The sequence below is a fragment of the Schistocerca americana genome, chromosome 1 (assembly GCF_021461395.2).
Source record: "Schistocerca americana isolate TAMUIC-IGC-003095 chromosome 1, iqSchAmer2.1, whole genome shotgun sequence".
In the NCBI taxonomy this organism is placed as follows: Eukaryota; Metazoa; Arthropoda; class Insecta; order Orthoptera; family Acrididae; genus Schistocerca; species Schistocerca americana.
Window position 1 is genome coordinate 691,020,427 of NC_060119.1, and position 18,917 is coordinate 691,039,343.

The window sequence follows — 18,917 nt, forward strand, 5'->3', positions numbered from 1 at the left end:
AAAGATTATTTCTTGGTGATGCCTCAGATCATCAGAAGAGAAGTATGGGAGGGGGGATTGTCCCATCGCCTCACAGTGCTGGCAACGTTACCTTTCAAAATAGATGTAACATTTAGAATGTTAACTTGAACTGTTGTGTGTAGTTGAAACTGATTCCAAAGAGTTTGTATAGACCCTTGTTCCTTAACGTTAATTTTGGCATATATTGAGGGTATTCTCTTGATAGGCCCAAAATTCTGAAGTTCAGTATCCATGATTGTTCCTGAATTGGGTGGAGTTTTGGAAGTACTATATCTGCAAACCTCTTCTTAAAATTGGCAGAGTTCTTTTAATGGTGGTGGTGGACACCAGTCAGGTTTGCCAAGAATTATAGCTGCACTTTGTGAACCCATTCTTTGACATAAGAATTGTGATAATCATTATTTTGAATGAGATTCTTCATGCAGTTAAACCTATTTCACCTTCTTTTTGCAACATTTGCCAAATGCCATGCCATGCCATGCCATACCATGATTCTCTTTAATAAAACATTTCACTGGTACCTTCCATAGCATATTTCTGCATGAGTAAATGGGTATGCCAGCACTTAGTGTTACCATGTTCCAGTAATACAGTTTGCTTCATCTCAGATATACAAGTCTTACTTAGTTCAGTAACATTGCCAGAACCTTTCTTACCCTGCAGAATCAAAAAAAGTTAACAAAAGCTGAATATTAAAAAATTGAAACTGTGATAGGAACTGACCTTTGCTTGCCAGGAGTTTTAGATGATCCACCTGGATGACATTAGGAATAGCTCCCCATCCTCTTAAAGCTCAACATACTCTCCTGTATATAAGTAAGATCTCATAATTTATATTGTGCAGTAGGGTGGAGCAAACAATTTTTCTGCTTCTTTGTGCCAAAGCAGGCCTCTTCACTCACTTCAAATAACCTCCTGACAAAGTGTGTGCGTGTGCGCACCCCCCCCCCCCCCCCCCCCCCCCCCACACACACACACAGAGAGAGAGAGAGAGAGAGGGGTAAACTAAAAATGAGTGCTGTAGTTCTGTTGTGCAACAATGTGTCTGCTAGCTAACATTGGCAGCAACTGGAGATAAGTTAATATTTTCTTACTTGTGCTGATTTTTTCTGCTACTTTCAGCACTAGTACTAAGTGAGTTCTTTTCATGGACAAACAGTTATTTTCTGTCTCTTTTTTTTATTGCCTACATTTGATGCATAAGGACTCAATCAACTTCATGCTCAGTATCTACAAGCTAGGAAATATTCCATCCTCCTCTCCCACTCCAATGATACATTTACTGAAGAAGAACTATAGACATTACCACTAATTGAGAACAATGTTATTCACTTGAAATATATGCAATCAGTCTCAGAAATTATTCGGTATTGTGCATATATTTTATGTTGATGTGCAGAAATCTCTATTGACAGTCCACCATAGATGAACTTGAAAATTTTCCTCCATTCATTTTCCAGTTATCTATTTTGTCCTTCTCTTCTACCTAAACTGAAGGAAGTGCAAAGATTTTTAAAAGACAACACTTGTCTTCAGGAGTAGAGAGGCCCAAGTCACCATTTGTCCAGATTTAGGTTTTCAGGATTTCTCAAAATACCTTCTTGCAAATGACGGAATAGTTTATTTGAAGCGGCTATGTCTTATTTCCTTCTTCATTGTTTCACAGTCATAATATAGTCTTGTACTCCATCTCTAATGATTTTATCATTGACCAGATGTTTAACCTCAATCTGATTTCTTTCTTTCCTTTCTTCATTCATTCATTCATTCATTCATTCTGTTTCTTCTGAACCTTTGGTCACTCATTTTGTGTTTGGTCAGGCTATTTATATTACTAAATGGGTAAAAAAGTCATCCAGTTGCAGGTTGCCTGTTTAACGTCTTCCAAGGGCTAAAAAATTCTATTTTCTGTATTTTGTATAACTACTTACTAAATTTAAAATATTTTCATAATCTACTAATTAAGGGTGTAATTTTACATCATAGGTTTGACACCGTAAGTCAAGTAGTAAATTGTGTGTCTTCAGGTAGCATAATTCATGGCACATAAATTATCTGGACTTTATTCATCCACTGTTTGAGAATGAGGGCACTTACCGACTTTCAAAATACTTCAAACATTTCCTAAACATTTTATTACTTTCATCCCCATTAGATAATGAAACCATCATCAGGCATGACATTTTAATATAGCATCTCTTTACTACTAACCCTAGTAGCTACCCATTTTGCAAACTGTATCCACATGTACCACTGAAGATATGTACAAAATTGTATCGTTTTCGGACACAGTTTTATTGGCCTATGCATGAATAATCTGAAACTAATGTGCCTTCAACGATAAAGGTTTTACATGCTTGATGTCAAATATTCTACACTTTTCATTTTAAAAATGTTTAGATATTTGAAGCTGTTTTATATGTGTGAATTTGAAACCTTGAAAAATCAGGGGTTGGACAGATTATTGGTTGTAGCTACACTTTTGGATAGAAATAATTAGAAAAGTTGCTTTCATTGAATACATGTACATAATTTTACCAGCAACTTAAAATGGTAGGTTTAGCATCTTGATATCCAATTGAATACATTTGTTCTATTTAGTATTGGAGGGAAGCATGGAGGGAGACCAAGAGATGAATGCACTAAGCAGATTCAGAAGGATGTAGGTTGCAGTAGTTATTCGGAGACGAGGCTTGCACAGAAGGCTTGCACAGGATAGAGTAGCATGGAGAGCTGCATCAGACCAGTCTCTGGACTGTAGACCACAACAACAACATGTTTGTTCTAGCAGGTGGACAGCATGCTGACATTAGTGACCAGTCATAACTGGCATGCACTTGAATACATGCAGAATGACAGATGTTGCAATTTGCTGAGCATTGACACTAGTGTGGACATCGCTCTCTCCCTGTGGACAGTGCATCAAATTTCGTACAAAACCTGCAGAGATAAATGTAGAGAAGCGTATAAGAGGTGCAATTACTAACATCAACAGTGAAAACGGTTATAGAGCAGTGATTTCCGTGAATACTAATGAGCTGCAACTACACACAAACTGTTACCTAATGATCCTATGAGCATTACTGAGGAAAATGAGGATTTGCTTGTAAAACTTACATTTGATAAAACAGCATGTAATATGTATGAATTGGTGCAGTATTACACCCGGGAATTCGAGATATCTCAGAATGTTATTTAAATGTAATATGATAGTCCATACCAAATCTAAATGTGTTTAGTGACATTAAATACACTAAAGACTGGTATTAAAATTCAAAGTGAAAGGATATCAGTGACAAGATTCACTGATGTTATTGCTACCCTCAATGAAAGTGAAGAATATTTACAGGATCTCTTGAAAGTAATGAACACACTAAAGATTACAGAATAAGGATTGAGAGTAAACTGAAGAAAGATGAAAGTAGTGAGAAGTAGCAGAAATCATAACTGCAAACTTAAAATCAGAATTCGGGATCATGAAGTAGACAGTGTTAAAGAATCCTCCTAACTAAGCAGCAAAATAACCCATGATGGAAGGAGTAAGGAAGACATAAAGAGCATACCAGCACTGGCAAAAAAGGCATGCCTGGTCAAGAGAATTATACTAGTATCAAACATAGGCCTTAACTTGAGGAAGAAATTTCTGAGAATGTACAACTGGAGGACAGCATTTATGGTGGTGAAACATAGATTGTGGGAAAATCTGAAGAGAAGAGAATTGAAGCATATGAGATGCGGTGCTACAGATGAATGTTGAAAATGAAATGGGCTGATAAGGTAAGAAATGAGAAGGTTCTCTGCAGAATTGGTGATGAAACGGATACATGGAAAACACTGAAAAAGGAAGGGATAGGATAAGAGGACATCTGTTAAGACATCAGGAACTAACTTTTATTGCACTAGAAGGAGGTGCAGAGAGTAAAAACTGCAGAGGAAGACGAGATTGGAATACATCCAGCAAATAATTGAGGACATACGCTGCAATTTGTACTCAAAGATGAAAAGGTTGGCGCAGGAATTCATGGTGGGCTGCATCAAACCATCCGAAAGACTGAAGAACAAAAAATACATTTGGTCCATTTTGCTCTGACAGTATAACTATTTCAGAACATGTTGGAATATGGATTAATGCCATAGGAGATGGTGGAGGAGGAGATGGCACAAGGTTTCTTTTCCAGCAAGATGGGCCCCACCACAATGGGAAGCTTTCAATTGACTGATCAGCAGCTGACTGGTGGCAGATAGGCTACACGTACCTTCTGCACGACTACCCTGCTTGCTGGTTCTCTGAGACTGAATTTGTTCTGTGGTGTTGTGATGACTGCCTCATTAGGTGGGTGGTAGGTGGTCATTTTAGTTCCAAACTTGAGAGAACTAGGTGACAATGGTATTATTGTTGATTGTTTAGGGGCTTACTGGCCATGATACTTCATACTGTGCACATCATAGCCTGAAAACACATTGCTTAGGTGAGCAAACCCATCATGATGAAGTTAACCATATCAATCAGCCATCAGTCATCTCTGATACCTCACTTATACCACTAATCTTGTGGTGATGTCCTAGTTTCTTAGGTAGCATGTATGAAATTTGGCCCTCAACGATGGGAATTATTTGTTCAAATGTTAGGTATGCCTGCTTAAATCGCTGTTTAATTACAACTGTCCTCACTCCATAACTCCATAAAAACAGTCATCTGACATGGTATCAACAGTTGTGGGCAGAAGTCAGAGAGACATGTCTGTTCATAGGATCGCAAGTACATAACAGTTTGTTGGATGCTGCTACATGGAGATTAAGCAGGGTGGCATAAACATCATAAAGCTTGTCATGTTTCACCTGGGATATGTTTCAGATTCATCTGAAGTTGGTATGAAAACTTCAGATATCCTCTTTTTGAGATAGTATTAAATTAATGCCTTTTCTCAGTTGAACTCACCAATTATGCTTCAAAATATAGATAACTTATAAGTACATCAGAAACTCACCAAGTGGTGGCAAGAGAAAACACATGAAAAAGATAAGGAAAAAGCACAAGCATTTGAAGCCAGTGGCTCCTCTTCATGGCAGAAGGGTTAAATGGAAAGAAAGAGTAATGCAGGAAAAGGACTGGTGTGGCTTAGGAAATGAAGAAAGTTACGGAAAAGTTGCCCAGAATCTCGGGCCAGGGGAGAATTACTGGACGGGATGAGAAGGAAAGACTGACTGTTGATGCCTGCCCTTCGGATGAGATTTGAAAATATGAGAACTTACAGGTGCACAAGTGTCAAAACACTATGACTACTGCCCACTATAAGATTGAATGCCACCTGGTGTATGTGTGAAACAGAAACAAACATGGAATAATTCTAGAAATGATATTTGCTACCAGTCACTCAAATGACTTCAACAAAGATCATATTGTTATGGCCAAGTGCCTGAGAAAGAAAATCTTCTAAAAGGCAGTGCTGGTCAGCTGGTATTTGATACTGTCGTGAGCACATATGGAAAGTAGTTGAAGACCAGTGAAACCACAAGTTGGCAATAAGGTGTTGGGCACCCAAGCCTCATCACAGAACATGGAGGTTGGAGACTTGCTCACTCTGTGGCTGATATGTTGATGGAGTACAGTGGTGGTGCAGAATCAAATGTTTTGGAGCACACCATCTAGCACAAATTGTTGAACAAGGTGTTCCACATCAAACGATCCTGTTGTGTTCTCATGTTGATGCAGTGATGTCACCAGTTACTTTTGCAGTGGGCATAAGATCACCCAGATTGAATTGTGGACCAGTGGAAACATTTCGTTTGGACTGGTAAATAAAGTTGTTGTTTGTTGTAGTGTTCTTTCCATTTACTGTTATCTTCCAATATATTTTCCACAGTATTTTAATACGTTAAAGTATAAGGATCTAGTTTCAGTTCTACCTTTCTGTGGGATTCATCAGTTCAGCATGCAGGCACACACGTGTGTATACTGCCCACCCCCTCTCTCTCCCCCCTCTCCCCTCTCTCTCCCCCCTCTCCCCCTTCTCCCCTCTCTTTCCCCCTTCTCCCCTCTCTTTCCCCCCTCTCCACTCTCTTTCCCCTCTCTCCCCTTACCCTCTCTCCCTTTACCCTCTCTCACCCCACTCTCTCCTTACCCTCTCTTCTCCCCCTCTCTCGCCCCACTCTCTCCTTACCCTCTCTTCTCCCCCTCTCTCGCCCCTCTCTCTTCTCCCCCTCGCCCCTGGCCCCTCACCCCCGGCCCCTCGCCCCCGTCCCCTCGCCCCCATCCCCTCGCCCTCTACCCTCACCCCGCCGTCCCCACCCCTTCGCCCTCTAACTTCTTCCCCTCCCACCTCTTCCCCTCGATCTCTGATCCTCCCACCTCTTCCCCTCCCCCTGACACCTCTTCCCCTCCCATCTCTTCCCCTGACACCTCTACCCCACCACCTCCTCCCTCTCTCTCCCCGCCCCCTCTCTTCCCCCCATCTCTTCCCCTGACACCTCTACCCCACCACCTCCTCCCTCTCTCTCCCCCGCCCCCTCTCTTCCCCCCATCTCTTCCCCTGACACCTCTACCCTACCACCTCCTCCCTCTCTCCCCCCCTGCCCCCCTCTCTTCCCCTGCAACCTCCCTCTCCCCTCGCCCCCTTCCCCTCGCCCCCTCCCCCTCGCCCCCTCCCCCTCGCTCCCTCCCCTCGCCCCCTCCCCCTCGCCCCCTCCCCTCGCCCCCTCCCCTCGCCCCCTCCCCTCGCCCCCTCCCCTCGCCCCCTCCCCTCGCCCCCTCTCCTCGCCCCCCTCCCCTCGCCCCCTCCCTTCACCATTCGCTCTTTCCCCTCCCCCTCTCTCCCCTCCCCCCTCTTTCCCCTCCCCCTCTTTCCCCTCCCCCTCTTTCCCCTCCCCCTCTTTCCCCTCCCCCTCTTTCCCCTCCCCCTCTTTCCCCTCCCCCTCTTTCCCCTCCCCCTCTCACCCATCATTATCCTCACCCGCAATTCCTTCTCCTTTGAAGACATTATCTACAAACAAATTCATGGGCACTTCAATGGTACCATGTTACGCTGTTCTGTTGCTGGAGAGTTTAGAGGAAGCCTTCCTAACCACCCAGAATCTGAAACCTGTCACCTGGTTGCCATTTACTGATGACAGCTTCATGATCTGGGCCAACTGTAAAGATTCCCTACTCTGACCATATCCACCCTCTTGTTGCCCAAAGTAGATTTATCAATTTTTGTAATAAATTACTAATTGGGGTGGCTAGTCACATTTTTACAGCACTTGCCACACTATGATAGTGAGACACTGCAGTGAGAGATAGTGATGGTCAAGTGTAAATAACCAGTTTCATTAATAATACTCAACTTTTTTATTGCTCTTCTTTGTTGTGAGCTGATGTCTCGATATCTATTTCCTTTCTTTGGTTTAGCTTTTTATGCTTGTCTAGAGGTTGATTAAGTTGCTTCTAACAAAATTTGTGTACAATGGTGGACCTTCTGAAGAATAAGGCACATATTTTCAGTCGTTCACTTCACAGTACAAATCAATAAAAACACACACAACTTGTTCTCCATCCACACACTTTAGACTTGTACAACCAACTGAACAAAAGACAAAGATTTACTTCTAACAACATGTAGCAATGAAATTACTATCATATAGTGATCTATTTATGCAAATTCATCCTTGGAACAAACGTTTAGTTAACAAAATACAAATAATTGTTTATCTTTCTTGAGAAGTCTATAATCATCATCATAATTACATTGAGTGTTCATATAACTTGTCGTTCAAACATTTTTGTGTAGCTATGTAGTAGTGGCTTTCTGGTTTGTATGTTTTGAATCAGTATCGGTCGTTTCATATGGTCCAAGATCGATTCGTACATTTATCTCACTATAACCTGTTTTATTACAATAGCCCACAAAAATTTTGAAAGCATACAATGTGAGAAACATTTTGATACAATATAATAAAACTGGTTATGCTAACAAGTTTTGGAGTATAACAAATGAATAGTCCTAGATTCTTTATTACGTAATATACAGCATTTTGGTTACCTTAGCATCAGTGGTTCATTCAAATTAGGTCAAGAGCAAATTTCACTTTACAAAGTTCTTTTCTCGTAAATTTTCAAAACAATTTCAAAGTCTGACCTTTTACCTACACTGTAGCTCTCAAATTATTGCCAAATATTACATAACACATATGGGATAAGCAAAGATGGTACATATAACAGTAATTTTATCATATTGCCATGACAATAGAACTTGCATCTCATGAAAAAGTTTATATACCATCATTTATATGACCGAAAGAAAGCATCTTAATCCATATAGAGTTATTTGAAGTGCTTTAAAGAAAATAAAGCAAAATACTTTAGATAACAGGGCAAAATTAATGTACTTAGTTGGGAACATATTCCTTTTTCTCATAACACCAATGAAATTTTTGTGTAATAACATTTTACAACATCTTACTTCCAAATTTACCTTTCATGCAGAACATTGAACCCTCAGCATATAAAAATATGCTACAACAAAAATTACTACTTGCCCTATTTTGCAAGGTGTTTTTTGTGACATGGCAGGGGCTTCACTGTCAGATAAGCTCATCCACAGAAGTTGTAGTGACATAAATAGGATAAACCCCAGATTTAAAAAAAGAAGAGCACAGTGGGTTTAGAACCCAGTGTCCCTTTGTATGGTTTATAATACCTGTCCAATTTTTCATAACCTCTTCTGCCTAAACAACTCTTTACTAAAATCCAGTTTGAATCATGGTTTTGGCTCCTTCTAATTTTGTTACACATTGCACTGATAATTGTCTCGTCATGTATACCCTTCATATATCTGATTTTAAACTCTTTCTCCATTTTGATCAAAATTTTCATTACTTTTGCCCCATGGCATATTTGGCAAAGCATCTGCAACAATATTGTCTACACCTTTACTATATTTAATTTCATAATCAGATTGTTGTAAATACGTTCCCCATCTGGTAAGTCTATTGTGATATAGTCTACATTCCTGTACGTAGCTTAATGCTTTGTGGTCCAAATATGTAATTACTTTATGTCCCAACAAATAGGTCCTAAATTTAATAAATGGCTCATAAATAGTTAATAATTCTTTTTCTGTAACTGTTTAAGATTTATCATCTTTTAACAACATTCTACTTACAAATGCTATTGCCTCATGTATGATCTCCCCTTTAACTTCTTTTTCCTGAAATAGTTCTGCTCCCAAATCATAATCACTACTATCTGTGTGTAAGCAAATTGGTAGGCTAAAATCTGCTCTGCGTAACAAATTATGATTATTTAATTCTTTCTTAGTGTTTTCAAGTGCCTCCTGGCATTCTTGAGTCCAAACCCAATTGCTGTTCTTTTTAAGTAAGTTGCTTAAAAAGGATGCTTTCAAACTACGCCCACTTACAAATTTTGATAAAATCCACATAAGCCATTAATGACTTCAATTTTTTTTCTACTACATGGTGCTGGAAAATCTGAGATTGATTTAATCTTATGAGGATCTACCAAGATTTCTTTCTTCGTAATTACATGATTAAGAATTTTAGTTCAGGGACGACAAATTTACATTTTTTTAGTTTGAGTCATACCTCCTTGTCTAAATTTTTCACATACCTGCTTCAGCAGTTCTAAATGCTCTTCCAAACTTTGTCCAGTTATCAAAATGTTACCTGCATAAATGGTAAGTTATCCTACCAGATCTTGGCCAAGTACATAATCTAACACTCTTATAAACTCGGCTACAGGTGAGTTCAAACAAATAGGTACTACACAGCATTGGTAAAATCTACCATTGTAAAGAAAGGCAGTATCTTTGAGATTCAGGAGCTAAAGATACCTTATGAAATCCAGAAGTTATATCTAAACTGGACATTATCTGAATATTTGTAAATTTGTGTAAAAGTTCATCAGTGTTTTCAGGGTGATCTGTTTCCGTGTACAAATACTTGTTCAGATGCCTAGAATCCAGAACCAATCTCACTCCTCCATCTACTTTTGAAACAGTGACTAATGGCTTGTTATATGGCCGAACACTTCTCTCATTGATATCACAGACTTCCATTGTATGAAACGCTTTCTCAACTGCAACTCTCTTAGCTGTAGGTAAACAATATGGCTTTATGGAAAATGGTTGATCTGGTTTTGGCTGTAAAGGGCACTGATATACACTCACTATACCTGGAATATTACTACACACATCACTATACTTCTGCAACAAAGATTCCAATGCCCATTTCTGATTGTCAGTTAACCCTTTTACTTCTCAAATCTTGGTGTGTACAAGTTCTTTAAATTCTGCTTCCTCTGTATCTAATCCTGGTATATCTTTGACTATGAATCCACTGTCTTTTAAATGTTGTGTACTATTTATTTTACCCTCCTTATAAGGTATAGATGATTTCATAAAATTAGTACAAATACAATCCCCATCAGGTTCATTGATAATCAAGTTTTGCCCTCTCCAATCAAAACCTGCATTCACATTAACTATCCATGTCATGCCAAGGAGAAGACCCTCAAAAAGATCTTGAATTGTTAAAAATCCATGTCTAAAAGTCACTCCCTCAATTGTAAAAGTTATTTTGCACCTTCAATCCTTACTCCAATTACAGGTAATTCCATGTAGTCCTCATTATGTTTTCATCTTACTTAAAGGTTCAGACACTTCTGAAATTGGCTGCCTGTGTCGTCAAGACACCTGCTTTACCATGATCCTATTCTGACCTTAATGAACGGACAGCAAACTTCAGTACATTTTTCAGTTTTTTAACATCCTCTAATAACAATCATCTTCTATCCCTATAAAACTAAATCCTCTAATATCATTGTCATTCTTACCATTTTCATTGCCTGGAACACTTTCATGATATTAACCCAGACATCATTATCACTGACACTGAGAATTCCATCAATCAGTATACACTTACCTGTTTCACTTTGTTCAGCACTGTGGTACTTGTCCTTAAGTTGTTTTACAATAACGTATTTAATTTTATTCCACTAGTCTGGAAATATATTATCAATAGAATCACTATTTAACCACATATTATGTAAAAAAGAGTCATTCTCATTCATAACATTAAGCAGCCTGCTTTCACTGTCATAACTGGTAACTGAATTAGTGTGATCATATATAGAAATTAAAAAGAGTTTTGTTTGCTGTGATACTGTCATTAACATCCTTTAATCCTTTAACAGTGTCCTTGGGTATCTGTACAGAATTATAACCACTACTACATATTTCCTTACTAATACCTAATGCCTCCAGTTCTTCTTTAAAACAAACGAAATACTTTTCTTTCTCATTACTATACTAATCACCACTTACCTTGGATTTATTGTATTCAATAATATCACAAACATCTTCAATCAATGGAAAATCCAAGATGGAAAGTAACAATATTGTGAAAAGGAAAGTTGCTACTAACTATATAGCAGAGATGCTGAGTCGCAGATAATCACAACAAAAGGACTGTCACAAGTAATAGCTTGTCTACATATTTTAAAAACTCGTCTAGTGCATCATATGACCCATAGACTAGGTCCCACTGTACCTCAGCTGGTAACCTCCTTTTTGAAGCATCAATGTGGGTGAGTTCATCAAAAGGTTTGCTCAAATGAGCTAATTTTTTTAATTGACTTTGCAAAACTCCTTTATATTAGTACACCCTTCCCTTTAATTTGGTCAGTTGAGAAATTCACTTTTTATTCTAGCTTGTTCGGTTTCTGACCAATATTTATCTAAAAATCTTTTCTCAAAATCTACATAGGTTGTATCATCATTAGGATACTGATTAGCCCAGCTTTACGCTTCACCTTCACCTTCATGCTTCACCTTCCAGAAACTTCTTAACAAACTTGATTTTCTTATCATCAGTCATATTAGACACAAAATAATCTCTGCAATGCTGCAGAAGATTTACAGGATGTAAACTACCTTCACCTGGAAAGTATTTTACTGGAATGTTGCAACACCTGGAAACAATATTGTTAACAAAATTTCAATTAATTACATCATTAGACAATTCTTCAACTTTTTTACACAAGACAGAAACACTACTTTCTAGGATGATAGTTTTGTTATTATTTAATTTTGCATTTTGTGCATATTTACTGCCTACTGTATTCGCCTGTTCAATAAAACTAATTTCGACAAATGCCAGTTTGGTGTCAACAATAGTTTGCAAAATAGAAATTTGACTATTTACATTTTTGTCCACAGTACTTATTTCCTCGTGAACTTTTTTGAAAGCAATTTTGTTTGTTTTCTATCTTCAGTACTCTCATCTTTGACATTTTTTACTTCATTGTTGAATTTTAGTTTAATTTCTTTCATTTTAGACTACACACCCTTTACTTGACCACCTAACCTCTCAATTTTTTGATTGATATCATTTAATTGAGCAGTATTTTTACCAGTGTAATCAAATAATGTTCCTATTGAATGGCCAATTTTTGTGAACTGGTTCTTACTTTTTTGTTCATGATTTTCAAGTTACTCATTTATTTTTGCAAACTGTTCTATACTCATTTTTATTAACTGACTGTCATTGCACATTTTTATTAACAATGACAGCATGTTACATATATCATTATAATCACCTTGTTTTAATTCAGCAGTTTGTTTTTCCTGCTTTTCAGGTTTGACACGTAAGTTTTTCTGTTCTGGTTTTGCTACACTGTATAAGTCTCCCATGTCTGTATTACCCTGTACTGTACCAGAATCTTCAGTGACTACCATTGTTAATAATTGTGCAACGAATCACTTCGCCAAAAATAATATTTCCAGTACTCAACTTTGCTGTTGGAGGTCAACATTGTTAATTATTCACTTTACTTTTTATTTTTCATCCTTTTTTGTCTTCTTGTTTACGAACTCCTTTTTGTTGTGTTGCTGTTTTGTAGCTGTGATTCATATCTGCTCAGTTGTTCACAAAAATTTTTCATAATATCTTTTAATCTGCAACAAGAAAAATATTCCAACACATTATTCATGTTTCACTGTCAGAAAATCCCGGACGATGCAAATTAGTAAGTTACTAATTTGGGTGGCAGGTCACATTTTTACAGCACTTGCCACAATGTAACAATGACACACTGCAGTGAGAGACAGTGACGGTAGAATTTAAATAACCAGTTTCATTAATAATATCTTTCTTGTTGCTCTTCCTTGTGAGTTGATGGCTCAGTATCCATTTCCTGCCTTTGGTTTAGCATTCTGTAATCATTAAAAGGACGACTGGGTAATTTCTATCAAAAATAAAAGTACACTGGTGGACTTTCTGGAGAATTAGACATATATTTTCAGTCATTTTGCTTCACAATACAAATTAGTAAAAACACGCACAACTTATTCTCCATCCACACACTTCAAACTATTACAACCAACTGAACAAAAAAAAAATCAGTATTTACTTCTAACAGCATGTAGCAAAGAAATTACTATCATATATCGATCTTATTTATGCAAAATCATCCTTATGACATACATTTCATTAACAAAATGCAAATAATTATTTATCTTTCTTGAGAAGTCCATAATCATTATTATAATTACATTAAGTGATTATATAACTTGTCAGTCAGACATTTTTATGTTGCTGTATAGTAGTGGATTTCTGTTTTGTGTGTTTCAAATACAGTATCGGTCATTCCATATGATCCAAGATCTGTTAGTACATTTATCTCACCATAACCATATTTATACACTATCCACACTTCTCTAGGATCTCAACACCTTCTCCCTCATTTGCTTTGATCCAATTCTCATCAACCCAACAAGTCTCATTCCTCGATGTTAACCTCCACTGTTGTTACACTTTAACTGTATGGACATATCTGCACTTCAGTTTCACAAACTGTCAAACATATCTCCTATAAGACCTGCTTATGGTACTCTTTGTCACTTATGTTGTGGACACTGCTGTTCTCATGTTGTTGGTGGCCGTTGGGCTCACTGTAAATAGAGTTATATAGTGGATCTGCTAAATATTAGCCAGCAGACAAGGTGAACATGTTAACCATCTTCACAGGAATGAAGACTTTGGTATGCTGCAATGTGAACAGATTGAGAATAACTTAAGCAGGTCTTAAAGAAGATATATTTGCCACCTTGTGCAATGGAAGTGCAGATGATTTCTGATAGCAGACTTTGTTATTGGTATATATTAACATCTGATGGTTTCCCTTTTAACTTAATAATATGCCAACAGTGTGGAATGCATCAGAAATCAAAATGCTATAATGAACTTTTAACGTGTGCTGAGAGTTGGTCCATGTATATAACATAAAATTGGTAGCAACTTAATAATTTTTTTTACAGCAGCTGATGACGCAATTATACAAATATGCTTTCATGGTGCCTAAGTTTTCCTAGATGCTCACCATTTAGGTGAATGTACCCTTCATGTACGTCTTTGATTGAAGGCTGTATCGTGCTAGGTGGTTGTCTTGTTACTGTATATGGCCTTTGGAATAAAGTTTGTTTTCTGTAGCCAACATGATTTCATCAACTTACGAGAGTATCTATGACAGTTGTTTGTCTTGGAGATGTGTATCTGTTCATAGTATTGTGTCACAGGCCTATAATAGTTTCTTGTGATTTTTTTGCCAGCTATGACTGAACAGAACAACAGTACTAAAATCATAGACATTTCATCACTAGAGCTGCCATTAGACATTACAGAGCCAGCATCATCTGCTGAAACTTGTGTATTTCCTGAAGAACCAAATGTTGAGGATATAATGAAGCAGACTCCAGGAGAATTGGAAAAGGTAACAAAACCTGCTTTTTTTTATAGTAGATATGATTGTCTGCTATTAGAAATAGTAATTGCCATAGATTTTGTTTGATGATTATAACATATTGGTTCACCCATTCACAATTTTCTCAAATCCCAAGTGAATAATGAGGATTTTCATATGCAAATTTGGCCCTGAATAAATTTATATCCTTGAAGTAATGCATCATTTGTATCCACATGGTCCATTAGTCTACACCAGATTTATTCCTTCTCCTGTACCCAGTTTCAAGTACTATGCTGTTTTAAGTTCTTTTTTCTGTTAATGGCACTAAGAATATTACAAATTATATTAGTCTGGATGAAAGTATGTAGCTCATTCAATATAAAGGCTATACTTGAAGTGAGTACTTAGATTTTGTAACCAAATGTTCCTATTTGAGGAGCTGTAGCAAAATGTAGACACTGAAAAACATAGAAGAAATGACTTTCGAAAGGATATGCATGAAACCACATGCAAACAGGGTAAAACTCATAATAATATGTTTCATCATTTACAGTAGCATGGTTTCTTGGCTTGCATCTGTTTCAAACAAAATGATTATTCACTCTTCACCCCCCCCCCCCCCCCCCCCAGAATGTTCCTTCTAAAAAAAAAAGGAAAATTGGTGACCATGGGCCTGATTCACATTACTTAAGCTCACAGAGTGACTCATCAAGTGACGTGACAGCAGTACTGCTTGCACATAAAGTCAAAACAGCAGTGTCTGTGACATTAATGTGTAAGAAGTAATGCACCAATGTGAAACGCACCCTATCCAACTCACCATGCCAACAAATTATCCCTCAAAATACGTTTTTGAGAGTACATTCATTTATGTTCACCCATCTTCAGATGTTTATATCTATTCACACGTAATGAACATTCTCACTTTGCTTATGACATTTTACAATAGCTGTCTCGCAAAATTCTGCAGCACCATTAGTAAAAAAACCATGTTCACAACACACAAATAAATGTAAACACCTCAAGAACGGATGACAGGCATCTTGAGATATCATCATGGAAAAGTAAACGACTATAAAAGCAACTAGTTGCAACTAATTCATTGTAAATTATCTGTAATTCCAATAGTTGCAGCATTCTAATACATCTATGATGTCCAACAATTATTTACAAATACTAATGCAAGAAAGAGAAGAAAAACAAATACAACAAGAAGATAAGCAGGTACAGACAAAAAGCAACCAAGAGTAGTTTTGCCATTTTTTTCCCCGCAGGCAGGTCATCTGAATGTTTGCAGATATTAACTCACAAGATTTCAATCACTGTTGGCAAAAACGTCTTAAATATTTGTCCAAAAGTACTTTTTGTGATTGATGACATAGGTGGAGGTTGTTTTGGTTAAACTAAATGAATTGTCATCACTTCTTTGTTCAGTTTAAAAGTCTAAATCTCTTAAACATAGCATTTATCATATGTATTATACAGAAGCCAAATTGGAAAAATCTGAACAACAGAATGGCAAATTATCAGATTGATAAAGCTCTCCATCACGCGCTCAGTACGTATTGATAATAGTAAGAGTACTTTAATTGGCATCAGTACTGTTCATCAGTATTTCTAGTATTTACAATATGACAATACTCACCCTCAGATGGTCATTAAATCGATATATTGACAATAATAATGAATGTGTGAGGCTCCCCTTAACTTCCTCTTTCAGGGTTTGGATTCATTATTGCGGTTGTATGGCCAGCTGGTTGAGAATATGTTAGGTCGGGCAGAAGATTTCAAGCCCCAAGACACTCATAAGCTGTCAGCAATACCGTAAATTTTGTTGCCCCCGCACAGTTCTCTTCGATGTGCGTGACAAGGTCAAGGCCATGCAGTGTTAGCAAGAATTCGATGTTGTTTCTACTACTTTGTCTAGTCACTGCATTGATGGTGGTTCAGAAGCTAAATGGTGCCATGTGCCTTTGCGGTAATTTTAAACAGACATTAAATGCGCAATGTGTCGTGGATTCCTAACCCATTCCTGCATCGCCTTGCACAACACGTAGTTGCAGTTTCCATTGGACGCAACTTCGCAGTATTTCTTAGTGCTCGACATATCCTTCAGGTTTTCCGTGATTTCCCTAAATCGCTCTAGGCAAATGCCGGGATGCTTCCTTTGAAAGGGCACGGCTGACTTCCTTCCCCATCCTTCCCTATTACGATCAGACTGATGACCTCGCTGTCTGGTCTCCTTCCCTAAACAACCCAACCCACACCCTTCAGGCTGTGCCAGTTTCATTGCTTGCTCTTTGGAATTTCGTCTACCCCACGATTCAGTGATATTTGAAGCAGTTGATTCATGACATTCGCTGTTGAACCAAGTACCTCAGTGACATGTGAGTCTCAGGATCCATGTAAGAGGAACATTTGTGAAATTTGCAGATGGTTTTCAAGTGGCATCTGAAGAATGGCCTTCATTTAAAATTGTAAAATTGTATTTTTTCCCCAAAGACACAATTTTTTTTGGGATGTGTCGTTAGCAATGATGGCCTCGTCCTTAAGGACAAGAAATCCGGGGCTATCATCAACCTTTTGGTGCTCAAGAACTTGAAGGAGATGCAGTCCTTTCCGGACAGGATTTCTTACGAGGTCTGTCTAAAAAGTATCGGCCTTTGATTTTCCGGCGCAAAATAGGGACGATAGAGCAGCACCACTGTACTCAGTAAAGGAAGAGATCTTTATGCACATGCGTGAATTTTGTCCCTGCTTTCCAGTGTGTCAGTCGCTGCCTATCGGTAGCTAGGTGAGGTGCTACACAACATGTTCATCAGATTACTGACTCTCTCAAGATGACTTAAAGTGTTGAGCAAACATACTGCATCAAATTTTGTCAAAAGCTTGGTGATTCTCAAAGCGAAACAATTTGTAAGATTCATAGGTGTTTGGAGAAGATGCGATGGGTGTAACACAAATTAAGGAGTGGTTCGACTGATTCAAAAACAGGTGCACATCAGCAGAGAGTAACCAGTGTTCTGGCAGGCCCCAAACTGCTCAAAATGCAGCTGCTGTTGAGAGGGTGCAAAATGTGGTGATGGTAGATGGTCGTTTGACCATGCAGGAGATTGCCCAAGAGGTTGGAGTGAGTAAACATTCTGCACATGCAATTTTGCGTGATGATTTGAACATGCACCATGTGGCTGCGAAATTCATGCCCAAGTTGTTGTTGCTGGAACAAGGTGCCCTGCGCTTTGACATTGCACAGGACCTTCTGGACACCACCAATGCTGATCCTGGGTTTCTGAACACCGTGATAACTGGAGATGAGTCATGGGTGTATGGGTACAACCCAGAAACAAAAAGACAGTCGTCGCAATGGAAGCATCCCAAGTCTCCAAGGCTGAAGAAAGTGCGGCAGGTGCGAAGCAAAATTGAGGTGATGCCGACTGCCTTCTTTGATGTCCGTGTAATTGTACATCACGAATAAGCACCAGAAGGACAAACAGTGACAAAGGAGTACTATCAAGATGTTCTCCGGTGACTCCATGACGCAGTTCGGTGCAAAAGACCAGACATGTGGATGGTGAAAAACTGACTGCTGCATCATGACAAAGCCCCCGCACATTCATCCCACATGATCCAAAATTTCTTCGCCAAACATGGAATTACAGCCATTCGGCAACCTCCCTACTCTCCAGACATAGCTTATGCGACTCCTAGTTGTTTCCAGAATTGAAGACGCCACTGAAAGGATCACGTTTTGAGAGTTGAGAAGAGGTAATGCGGAACACAATGATGGAGTTGAACACCATTCCAAAAGAAGACTTCCAGAGGTGTTTCCGGCAGTGGAAGGATCGGTGGGTTAAGTGTGTGCAAGCACAAGGGGCCGACTTTGAAGGGGATTAGTGTCCCAAACCTGTCAGTTATTCAAGATATTTTTTCTTTTTAGACAGGCCTCATATTATGCTAAATTTGTCTTCCAGACTGTAAAAATCCGCTCTCCTCTTACCTCGCTTCGCAAAAATGGCATTGAATTCATATTCTCTGCAGACTGTCAGTGGTCTTTTCAGTCCCTCAAGCAATGTTTGTGCTCTGTTCACTGTTCAGCTTCATTTATGCTGGGTAAACTGTTAAACCTGCCTGCTGATGCACCCTAGTATGCTGTCACATT

At 38.4% G+C, this 18,917-nt stretch overlaps 1 protein-coding gene across 5 annotated transcripts in view; it reads left to right on the top strand.

The window, feature by feature from the left end:
- Positions 1 to 18,917, top strand: part of LOC124609238 — a 330,778-nt gene that overhangs the window by 184,128 nt on the left and 127,733 nt on the right. For all 5 annotated transcript variants that reach the window (XM_047140056.1, XM_047140059.1, XM_047140060.1 and 2 more), the window contains exon 20: positions 14,625 to 14,785. In XM_047140056.1, coding sequence (XP_046996012.1) covers positions 14,625 to 14,785 — 161 coding nt within the window. The remainder of the gene's footprint in view (positions 1 to 14,624; positions 14,786 to 18,917) is intronic.